Below are 12,500 nucleotides of genomic sequence, written 5' to 3'. Positions count from 1 at the left end.
GTGTGGTCCATGTCAAGTCCTTGGATATGTGGGCTCCGAGGTACTTGAAACTGTTCACTCTCTCAACCGGTGCCCCGTCGATGCTGAGGGGGCTGTAGTCCTTGACCCCCGACCTCCCAGTAGCTAACCAAGCCAAAGCTAGCCAAGCTGAAGCTAACTAAACTTAAGCTAGCCAAGCAGTAGCTAACCAGGCTGAAGCTAGCCAAGTTGAAGCTAGCCAAGCTGAAGCTAACCAAGCTGAAGCTAGCCAAGCAGTAGCTAACCAAGTTGAAGCTAACCAAGCAGTAGCTAACCAAACTGAAGCTAGCCAAGCAGTAGCTAACCAAACTGAAGCTAACCAAGCAGTAGCTAACCAAACTGAAGCTAACCAAGCAGTAGCTAACCAAACTGAAGCTAACCAAACTGTAGCTAACCAAACTGAAGCTAGCGAAGCTGAAGCTAACCAAGTTGAAGCTAGACAAGCAGTAGCTAACCAAGCTGAAGCTAGCCAAGCTGAAGATAGCCAAGTTGAAGCTAGCCAAGTTGAAGCTAGCCAAGCAGTAGCTAACCAAGCTGAAGCTAGCCAAGCTGAAGCTAACCAAACTGAAGCATACCAAGCAGTAGCTAACCAAACTGAAGCTAGCCAAGCTGAAGCTAACCAAGTTGAAGCTAGATAAGCAGTAGCTAACCAAGCTGAAGCTAGCCAAGCTGAAGCTAGCCAAGCTGAAGCTAACCAAGTTGAAGCTAGATAAGCAGTAGCTAACCAAGCTGAAGCTAGCCAAGCAGTAGCTAACCAAGTTGAAGCTAACCAATCAGTAGCTAACCAAGTTGAAGCTAACCAATCAGTAGCTAACCAAACTGAAGCTAACCAAGCAGTAGCTAACCAAACTGAAGCTAACCAAGCAGTAGCTAACCAAACTGAAGCTAACCAAACTGTAGCTAACCAAACTGTAGCTAACCAAACTGAAGCTAGCCAAGCTGAAGCTAACCAAGTTCGGAGGAAACGTGCGATCGACTCAGGATGCCATTGTACCGACTTGTAGGAGAACATGCAAACAACAACCAGGTAGGGGAGGGGGGGAATTGGCACAACGACTAAATTGGGACAGGGAGAAAAACAGAAAACATTTAATAAAATAAAAATAAAAAAAGATACTGATTACAGCCTGGTCTTCAATAAAGTAGTATGCCTTCTCTCCCAAGCTTGGCAAATAAAATCTCCTACAAAAAAAGTTCCCTTCCTGAAGCACAACTCAAGTTTTTTATATTCATCCCAAGAAAATCTTTACTAAAAAAGTACATCCCTGGGCGGCCGGGTAGCGCAGCGGACTAAGCGTCTGTCTACCACCGCAGAGACAGTGGGATCGAATCCAGCTGTCGGCGGTACCTCCGGCTTGGTCGGTCGTCCATACTGACACAATTGGCAGTGTCAGCTGGTGGAAAGCCGGTGGGGTGGGTCCTGGTCGTTGTAAACAGCGACTCCTACAGGTCGGTCAGGGCGCCTGCACAGCGAGGGAGGGAGCTGGGGGAGGTAGTGTGTGATCCTCCCACGCGTTACACTTCCCCAGTGAGAGTCCTCGCTGTCAGGTGAAAAGAGGCTGCTGGCTGACTCTGCATGTATCGGAGGGGACATGTGATAGTATCTATCAACCCTCCCTAGACCGGCAAGTGGGGGGCAAATGCGTGCAACGACCAGGAAGGGAGGGAAGGGAATTGGCATAACGACTAAATTGAGATGGGAGAAAAATACAGAAAAAGGGGGATAAAAAGTAGATCCAAAAAAAAAGTTGCCTTCCTGAAGCACAACTCAAGTTTTTTATATTCATCCCAAGAAAAGCTTTACCAAAAAGTACATCCCTAATTACGTCCTCACAGACAGGAGGACCTCCTCGCCTTCCTCCTACCTTGTTCAGGTTGCCGTTGAGGTCATCTATGATGTCCATGCTCTCCTGCACTTTGTCCTCCAGGCCAGAGAGGGAGCCCTCCACCGTACCCAAGCCCTCCAGCAGAGTGTCCACTTCCTCTTTAGTTCCCAGCGCTACATCCCTGAACACCAGAGAGAAAGAGAGAGGAACGTTAGACGCCCCCGCGTTACAGCGACTTCAACGCAAAAGGCTACGTTCACACTGCAGACGAAAGTGGCTTAAATCTGGTTTCTTTGCTCATATGCAAAGAAATGTGACCCATCATATGTGACTCAGTTTTTTCTTTTCACAACATGGAATCTGATCTTTTCAATTCTGATTTGGGCCACTTTCATACATTGTCCTAAATCAGATACAGGTCAGATTTATTTTGCAATGTTGTACACGCTATCATACAGGTGCAGCTCAATGAATTAGAATATCGTGGGAAAAGTACATTTATTTCGTCGCATTGACGCAGTAATTTGTGCAAAAGGAGCCCCAAATAAGTAAACATACTTTTCAGTAGGCTGACATTTCTATATTAAATATATATATTTTTTGTATTGGTCTTATGTTATATACAACATTTCAGAGATACTGAATTTGGGGTTTTCACGAGCTGTAAGCCATACTCATCAAAAATAAAACAAATAAAGGCTTGAAATATTTCACTTTGTGTGTAATAATGAATCTATAATCTATGAGAGTTTCGCTTTTTGAATTGAATCACTGAAATAAATAAACGTTTCCACAATATTCTAATTCATTGAGCTGCGCCTGTATATCATACCATATAGTTATATAGTAGACAATAGTATGAGGTAGGCAGTTATGATTGCTATGATTACAGCGCAGGGCAGCGATGCAGCTGGTGGGTTGGTGCTGGTGTCTGTACCTGGCGTCGCGGGCCTCTCTCAGCAGCCTCCTGGCCCGGTCCAGCAGCGGCTCAGCCTCCTCCAGCACCGCGGTGCTGTCCGGCAGACCGGCCGCCAAATCCTTCAGCTCCTGGAGCTTCCCCTTCAGGTCGGCCAGGCTCAGGGGGAGCTTGGCGTTCAGGACCCAGTCACTCACCTCCTTCACCTGGGTGAGCTTGGAGGACGGGTCTGACGGAGGGAGGAGGGGCGGGGGGGGGGAGAGGACGACGTTATAGGCAACGGCAGGATGGATAGAATGGATTGAAGGGATGGAATGGATAGAAGGGATAGAAGGGATATAATGGAAAGAAGTGATAGAATGGATAGAAGTGATAGAATGGATATAATGGATAGAAGGGATATAAGTGATATAATGGATATAATGGATAGAATGGAAAGAAGTGAGAGAATGGATAGAAGTGATAGAATGGATCAAATAGATAGAAGTGATAGAATGGATAGAAGTGATATAATGGATAGAAGGGATATAATGGATAGAAGTGATAGAAGGGATAGAATGGATAGAAGAGATAGAAGGGATAGAATGGATAGAAGAGATAGAAGGGATAGAATGGATAGAAGTGATCGAATGGATAGAAGTGATAGAAGGGATAGAATGGATACAAGGGATATAAGTGATAAAATGACTGAATGAATGAATGAATCTATCTATCTATCTATCTATCTATCTATCTATCTATCTATCTATCTATCTATCTATCTATCTATCTATCTATCTATCTATCTATCTATCTATCTATCTATCTATCTATCTATCTATCTATCTATCTATCTATCTATCTATCTATCTATCTATCTATCTATCTATCTATCTATCTATCTATCTATCTATCTATCTATCTATCTATCTATCTATCTATCTATCTATCTATCTATCTATCTATCTATCTATCTATCTATCTATCTATCTATCTATCTATCTATCTATCTATCTATCTATCTATCTATCTATCTATCTATCTATCTATCTATCTATCTATCTATCTATCTGTCTGTCTGTCTGTCTGTCTGTCTGTCTGTCTGTCTGTCTGTCTGTCTGTCTGTCTTGTCTATCTATCTATCTATCTATCTATCTATCTATCTATCTATCTATCTATCTATCTATCTATCTATCTATCTATCTATCTATCTATCTATCTATCCATCCATCCATCCATCCATCCATCCATCCATCCATCCATCCATCCATCCATCCATCCATCCATCCATCCATCCATCCATCCATCCATCCATCCATCCATCCATCCATCCATCCATCCATCCATCCATCCACCGGTTGCCCTCTCACCTGACAGGAAGTCTTTCAGCTCCTTGATGACATCACGCGTGTCTTTCAGATCTGCTTCCAGGTCGTCTCTGGTCCGCTTCATCTGATTGGACAGGCTCTCCGAGGTCATTCTCACCTTATTGGCCGTTTCCTTTGTCGTCTGGAGCTGAGAGGCAGATGATTCACACAGCAATGAAACTGGAGCTCGTAATAATGGGTCATAAGGTCATAACTCATAATGTGAGGATTCTCAAAAGTATTCCACCCTGGTGTTTCCAGTTGTGATTGTGTTGCAGGTTGTATCACTGAGGTTGTTGTTATTTTACGTTATAAACACTAAGATACGATAAGATATTCCTTTATTGATCCGCTCAGGGAAATTCGGGCATCATTTCAGCGTCTTTGGGTTTTTGAAAAGCGCTTTATAAATCAAATGTATTATTATTATTATTATTATTATTATTATTATTATTATTATTATTATTATTATTATTATTATTATTATTATTATTATTATTATTATTATTATTATTATTATTATTATTATTATTATTATTATTATTATTATTATTATTATTATTATTATTATTATTATTATTATTATTATTATTATTATCATAGCAGCATGTGGGAGGGGGGAGGGTAGATACAGATATGGGCAGGGTAATCGTAGAAAGACATATAGGCAATACAATTTGATCTGAATATAAAATAAACGGTGCAAACAATATAATTAACTCTGAATATAAAAACATGAGTAAAATAAACAGTGTAAACAAAAGGTGCAGATGAGGTTCTGTATGTCCTATTGGTTGTATTATACAAATAATTTGAATCTGACTGAATGTATACTATACGTAAGAGTAAAAGTAAACAGTATAATACACAATAATATTAAACACTGGGTCCATATTAGCTTTTTATTTCTGGTTGGAAATTCTATCATTTGTATGTGTGTGTGTTTGTCCGTGACTACAGCACTTCTGCTGAATGACTGAAGAGGGCGCTCTAGTTATACTGTCCGGTTTTAAACTGTGTGGGTGTCAAACAGGAGGAAACACTGTTTTAAAATGTTTAAACACTAGTTCAGAACTGCACTATTGCACTCTTTCACTTCTGTCTACTCTATTTTACTCTTTTATTACCGTCTATTTTAAAATGTATCAAACCGTAAACAAAGAGGCCTATTGGGATGTTAGATCCTAATGTGAAGAACTATGTGATTTAATATTCTATTTTGATACTTATTTCATAAATAATAATAATTGTAACTGAGGGGTACAATTCCCTGACTGTATTGTTAGATATGATATTTAATACCACTACCTGTTGTACTTTAACTTCTGGCCATCCAGTACATGATATAAGTATGATGAACACTTTCCCACCTGATGAAACGAATCCACACAAATGTACCAAATCGAAGGTTTAATATAGCAAAAGGTATATACAACGTTCACTTAATTACATTTATGATTTGAAATATGAAATATGCACTTTTATGGCAAATGAGTATTCGTAGGTAAATCAACATTGAATGTCCAATCTCTGGTTACGCAGGGAGTAAGTATACAACCTGGAATATTTAGGAAACGATAGCGATGGTACTTAAATGATTATAGCTGGATACACTAAAGGGGGGGAGGGGGTCCCACTGGTTGTAAGACAGTGGGAGGGGGGGGGTTAGAGAAGCCGCTGGCGGTATCCCATCTGGCCGACGGTGTCTTGGGAGAATTCAAAGTCTTGAACACGGTGCCCACAGAACCTCGGTCCGCAGACGAATACAGCTGGACCCTCTGTGGACGGTAGCTGCCGGTCCACAACGGAGAGACGTGAGGCGACCTCACTGGTGTAGAGCGCCGTCTCACCTGGAGTCCTCTCCGGGGGGTAGTTCCAACACTCCGCAGTGTTGGCCTTTATCCATGGAATAATCAAAGCACCCAAAGCATAATCCAAGCCGTGGAAGGCTCGCCGTCGTCCGGGTAGAGTAATCCAATATACAGGTCCGGTCGCCCTGGCCCGGAGCTCCTCGGATGCAAGCACCACTAGGGGTCTGCCCAGCCTGGTTAAGCGTCCAGATAACGTCAGGAACGATGGGGGTACTGATAACTTTAGAACTCTAACCGAACGATGCACCATACATAAATAGACTATTATTAGCTTAATAGAATACGTCCAACTCGACGGTATAGTGCCAAACTATGACTATTCAACTATTAAACTACACGATATCTCAATGCCTATTCTGGGGCCAAGTAGGCCTTACTACACCACACGTGCGTCGTGGGGAGGCTTCGCGTCTGTCACTCTGTTGGAGGGTAAAGAACTGGACTAAAAGAAGTTCTACTTTACTTGCGCCATATATATATATGCGCTATGAACAAATAGTACCATTCGTATTTCGCCCGACATATTCCTGCGCGGAACCGGGGCTTGCCACGACATGTTAGGCGGCACGATTGAACTTGGACCTAGGGGTATGGCAACCTGGCGCCAGGTTCTCGTCCAATGGTAGAATGAAACTATTATGGGCTGTTTAGTAGACTAAAGGGATATTCAGTGCATATTGTACAAGGAATATACAGGGGATATCAAACGATATACAAATACAATTAAATATATATATATAAATAAATATATATATTCGGTTTAATCTGATCCTTCACAACAGCCGCACCCTAATTAGTCCCACCTAATTAGCTAAGCAGAGACAGATTAACCGCACTGTCTACCACTCAAGGTCCGCTGTAAGGGGCAGTCAACTCACAAAGTCATGGGGTCATGGTCATCATCGATAGTATCTGGGAGTCGGGGCAGTTCTATGAGCCTCGCCACGGGACGTGTGTAAGTGCGCCCTTGGACGAGTACTTCAGCTGCTCGGACCTTGCCATCGGCACCGGTGATCACTTTGCTTACGCGGCCAGCCGGCCACATAGCTCTGGGTAGTGACTGGTCAATAATCATGACGACTGTTCCTTCTGTCAAATTGTCTCTCTCTTTTACCCACTTCTGGCGGGTCTGTAGAGACGGTAGGTAGTGAAGTAGGAAGCTGCTCCAAAACTTGTCAGCTAGTACTTGTCTGTACCTCCACATTCTTCGGCCGTTCGCTTCTTCAGGCCTGTACATTGTCTGGGGTAGCGCGGGGTCCAGCCGCCCCATTAGGAGTGTGTTGGGGGTGACTGGGTCGACATCTGCTACATCACTGGAGACGTAACCGAGGGGCTTTGAGTTCAATACTCCCTCGATCTCCGTGAGGACTGTCATTAGGACTTCCTCCGCCACAGTCTGGGCCCCAAGTACGGCGTACAGGGCTGTCTTTATAGAACGTACTTCTCGTTCCCAGGTTCCACCGAAGTGGGGTGCGTTCGGGGGATTAAACTGGAAGTCAATCTGGGATGGAGCGAGGTGGGTCTTAAGTTCTGGGCCCATAGCTTGGAAGCTCTCTCTCAGCTCTCTTCCTCTCTTTATATACAACGGGCCAAAGCAGTCCATGCCTGTGGAGTGGAATGGCTTGTCGCCGATTCGGAGGCGACAGGGGGGTAAGTCAGCCATCCGTGGTATGCTGGGCTGCGCGCGCCACTTACGGCAGTCTAGACAGGTTCGCTGGAAGCGCCGTACTGCTTCTCTCCCTTGCAATATCCAATAACGACGTCTGATCTCCGCGAAGACTCTCTCTGCTCCTGCGTGGTGTACATCCTCGTCGTATTTCTTTATGATCAGCTCTGTGACCTTGTGTCGGCTGTTCAGGACGATCGGGTACTTAATGTCATCTGGTAGATCGGGGGCTCTCCGCAGGCGACCACCCACTCTGATGAGATTATGGGCGTCACTCTCTGGTGCCAGGTGAATCAGTCTGCTGTCTGATGGGACAGGGTTTCCTCCCTGTAGACAGTCTAGCTCATCGGGGAACGAGTCTCTCTGGGCTCGTTGTAGTAGAAGAAGTTCTGCTTCTTCGTAGTCAGCTGCTGACATGTCAGTGGTGGACTGAATCTCTGGGTGGTGCCGCAGGAATGTTCTTTGCTGCGCACTCTCTAGGGTAATGCAGTCATCTATGTTGGGGTCTGTGGAGGCGACTGTGCTCAGTCCACAGAACATAGGTTTCTTGTTCTCAGCCTCCTCGTTACTTGCTTCCCGCGGGGTGGGCGTAGGCCAATCTCCTTCCGGGAGCTTGAGGAATTCTGGTCCGTCACTGTAGATGTTGCGACGGGTTAGGTCATCCAGAGACATTCCCCGGGTGATGACGTCAGCTGGGTTGTGTTTGGTGTCCACATACCGCCAGCTCGCTTCTTCTGTTAACTCTTGAATCTCGGTGACTCTGACTCCCACGAAGACCTTGTATCTGCATGAATCAGACTTGATCCATGTGAGTACTGTCGTGGAATCTGACCACAAGATTGTTCTGTGCACCGGAATGGTGAGTTCACGTTGGATTAACGTGGCTAGATGCGCTCCTGCGAGGGCTGCGCAGAGCTCTAGACGTGGGATAGATTGTTGCTTACGTGGGGCTATTCTTGAGCGGGCCAGGATGAAAGCAGTGTGTATCTTTCCTCCCTTCTCTTGGGCACGCAGGTAGGCCACCGATCCGTAGGCTACTTCTCTTGGGCACGCAGGTAGGCCACCGATCCGTAGGCTACTTCGGAGGCGTCGCTGAAGACGTGTAGATCAATCTCGCATGTCTCTGGCCTCACTGTGGATGGGAAGTAGCTGCGGCGTATATTGACGCCTGGGAGTGAGCGGAGTTCCGTCTCCCACTCTCTCCATGTTGAGGCAAGGTGTGCGGGTATTGGGTCGTCCCAGCCCTGGTCCTTGTCCCATAGTGCTCGTACAATCATCTTTGCCCTGGTGGTGTAAGGTAGAATACATCCCAACGGGTCATATTGTCTGGCGAGTGTTCTGTACACACTCCGTCTGGTGGTCGGTATCGCCGTCGACCTTCCCTGCTCTGGAGCCAAGGGTTTGTGTCTATAGTGGAGCAAGTCTGTTTTGAAGCGCCAGACTAGTCCTAGTGTCATTTCTTGGGCTTCTCCTGGGATTGTCGCCATCCAGGTCTCGCTGCTGGCAGCCTTGTCCGCGGGGGAGAGGCTGCGCAATACGTGCGGGTCACTGCTGGCCCACTGCCTGAGATCAAAGCCGCCTTTGATCAGGGAGGCGCGTAACTTGATTAGGAGAGCCTCGGCTTCTTCTTGAGTCGAAACGCTTTGTAAACAGTTGTCCACGTAGAAACTGTTCTTCACACTGTGTTGGACCTCTTCATCTGCTGTTGGGTCCTCTGTGACGTGTTTCTGTAGTGCAAATGTAGCACAGCACGGGCTGCATGTGGTTCCGAAGGGGAGTACTTCCCACTGGTAGATGGCTGGGTTCTCATCTCCGATCCTCTCTCTCCATAGGAACCGCAGCAGAGGCTTGTCCTCCTCTACTAGTCTCACCTGCAAGAACATCCCTTTGATATCCCCGCTGATAGCCACCTTGTCCTGGCGGAAGCGCAGTAGCACGCCTAGTAGGGAGGGGCCGAGTGTGGGGCCGGGCAAGAGCTCTTTATTCAGATTTTGGGATCCGATCTGGTAGCTGCAGTTAAACACAATGCGATCCTTGCCGTTGTGATGGACCTTGTGATGCGGCACGTACCATGATTCGGTCGTCTGATCGGCCTCTTTAATGTCAATCTTTGTTACGTGTCCCGCTGTGATTAGCTTCTCAATCTCAGCGCGGTACACACTCTCTTGAGCGGGGTCTTTGGCTAGGCGCCGCTCCGTGTTCAATAGATAGCGCTCCGTGGCGTCTTTCTTTGCGTGAAAGGTGGGCATTCCCTCTCGCCTCAGGAGTGGAGTTGCGTATCTCATCACTCCGCCGACTGTGACTCTCTTTGTCCCCTGCTCGAGTAGGTTGATGGCGTAAATGTCTTCTTTAGAGCGAATATCTTTCTTTTCGTTCTTAAAGGGCATTGTCTCTAGGGTCCATAGCCTCTCGACATGCTGCAGGAGAGTGGTGTCTTCTTCTGTCGTTCTGGAGTGGAGGCAGCTAGTGGCTGCTGTTCGGTTGAGAGATTTAGCGAGGGGGCCTTGTAGGGTCCACCCTAGGCGGGTCTCGACTGCTGCAGGACAGCCTCGGGGGCCTGTATGGACCCGGTCAATCGGGACTATGAGTTCTGCATGGTCGGAGCCTATCAGCAGGGTCGGGGTAGCGCCGTCTATGAGCGGGATAGGTAATTGGCGCAGGTGCACATATTTATCCATCGACTTGGTGACAGGGTAGGTGTACTGCGATAGTCCTATTTCTTGGCTGGTGAAAGCATTTGTAATCTTGTACCGTCGCTCTGGCTGCCCGTTTGCTGCGATGGTGAAGGAGACATTCTCGCCCTTTATCGTCTTTAAATCTCTTCTTATTGTCCGAATCGTCATTTCGTTCTTGCTCCCCCGCAGTCCCAACTGGGCCGCAGCGGACGCGAGCAGAAGGGTCTTCTCTGACCCGTCATCAAGGACGGCGTAAGTGTCCATGACTTTATCTTGGTAGCTCAAGGTCACACGGACTACTTTTAAGAGCACTTGGGCGCCGCTGCTGCTGGCGGGGTCAATGTACATGACACTTGCCTTGGTGCCGCTCCGTGGTGCAGGTGGAGGCTGTCTTCTGTTACTATCGTGTAGTATATCTAGATGGGCTCCATCGCACCGGCTGCACCTTTTCTTTAGGCGGCATTCGGCTGCCATGTGGGGCCGCGCACATCGATAACAGCGCCGGTTGGACTTTATCCATTGACTCACTTCTTCTGCATTCATCTTTGTGAATAGGTCACATTGTGACAGCCAGTGTTCTTTCTCACAGTAGGGACACGCTATCTTCCACTTCTCTTTTCTCGAGGGGGTGCTGTGACTCTTACTGCTCGGTACTGACTCTGATTGGTGCATGACAGTCACCGATCTTCTTCCATCATTTATTCTCCTGGGTCCCTCTCTGGAGCTTGGCGTGCTCCGCCCAAATGTATCTAGTCGTAAGCTGCTGACTTCTCTCGCCAGGAAGTCGGCTAGATCAAGGAGGGATGGCTCGGGGCCGTTGGGATCCCGGTAATCTCTCTGCCGCCTAAAACGCTCCTGTCTTGCGGGTGGCAGCTTCTCCAAAATCCTCTCGACGTTAGAGTTGGCGTATAGCTCATGCATGCCCTTCTCGCGTTACGCTCCCAGCATCCCTACCAGGGACTGCACTTTGATTGACAGGTCGTCTAGTGAGCGATTGTCTGTGGCTGGGGGTAGGCGATCAATATGCCTTATCTCTTGGATTACGTAATCCCATATACGTCCATATCTCTGGTCCAGCGCCGCTAGGGCCGCTGTGTATGGTGTCGAAGAGGTGGCATAGGCTAGCGCTATATTGTGCGCTCGCGGTACTTTCAGGTGCTTCAGTAATATTGCATACTTGTGGCGTTCATCAGCGACATCCACCATCATTGTCTCTAAGCACATCCGGAGCTCCGTGTACTGTGCTCGACTCTCATAGGCGAAGTCTGGGAATGACGGCGTGGCATTGTATGACGCCGTGGATGGCTGATACATCGGCGAGCGTTGGGGGAGAGACCTCCTGGGCGAGTCCCCTCTTGCGCCTCGCTGTGGGCTGGTACTGACAGGGTACCATGGCCCGCTGGTCCAGGTGCTATTCCTCGGGGCTGGTCGTGCGTCGTGCTCACCCGTGAATAGAGTCGGGGGTCTGTAGCGCAGCGCCGCGGGGGTATAGCCTGGACTGTATGGGACCTCCTGGTCCGGTGGAGTACTGTGCTGTCGTCGGGCTTGGTTCTCCTCCTCTCCCTCTTCTTCCTCTATCAGATCTTCCAGATCCTGTAATCGTTTATTTAGCTTCTCCGCAGTGTATGCCGCTCCTTCCTTGTAGCTGGGTCTCGCTTGGACCGGTCTGTGAAGGGGGTCTGCGGGGGGTATAGGCTCGGTCTGTTGGTCAAGTTCAGGGTCGCTTGCTCGTTGAGGAGACGCTGCCCTTGACTGTTGTCTCGATGAGTTCCTTGAACCCCTGGCGGAGGGGGAGGGTGTTGCCTTGCGGATCAGCTGCTCCATTAGCTGCGCTTGTAACTTGTCGCGCTCGACTTCGCGCTTGGTGAGATCTGCTTCTCTTTGGGCACCGGCAGCGGCGCGCTGGGCGTCGGCCCGGTCTCTTGCCATATTCTCTTCTGTCTGAAGGCGTCTCTTCTCCAGGCGTGTGCGCTCTTCTTCGCTCCGTTGCTGCGCTTGGAGGCGTTCTCTTTCAATAGTAAAATGTTCGCGCTCGCTAAGCGTCTGTGCTTGGAGTCGATCGCGTTTGGTAGAGGCTGTTAGGCTGACGAGGAACGCCTGTTGTAGCATCCTCTCCGCTTCGATGGGGGAAGGCGGTTGTGGAGGTGAGCCGCTCCTGCGTGAGCCGCTCCTGGGGGTACTC

The 12,500-nt window shown here is 47.8% G+C and overlaps 1 protein-coding gene across 1 annotated transcript in view; it reads right to left on the bottom strand.

Moving 5' to 3' along the window:
• lamb3 (laminin subunit beta 3) overlaps positions 1 to 12,500 on the bottom strand; it is a gene marked incomplete at its 5' end in the record, with an annotated part of 90,675 nt that overhangs the window by 21,938 nt on the left and 56,237 nt on the right. The window contains 3 exon segments of the mRNA XM_084317121.1: positions 1,884 to 2,025; positions 2,782 to 2,989; positions 4,110 to 4,254. Coding sequence (XP_084173247.1) covers positions 1,884 to 2,025; positions 2,782 to 2,989; positions 4,110 to 4,254 — 495 coding nt within the window.

Source organism: Notolepis coatsorum, assembly GCF_963971535.1.
Source record: "Notolepis coatsorum genome assembly, chromosome: 6".
Lineage (NCBI taxonomy): Eukaryota > Metazoa > Chordata > Actinopteri > Aulopiformes > Paralepididae > Notolepis > Notolepis coatsorum.
Note: the sequence above shows the minus strand (reverse complement) of the source record. Positions and strands in the feature narration are given on the sequence as shown.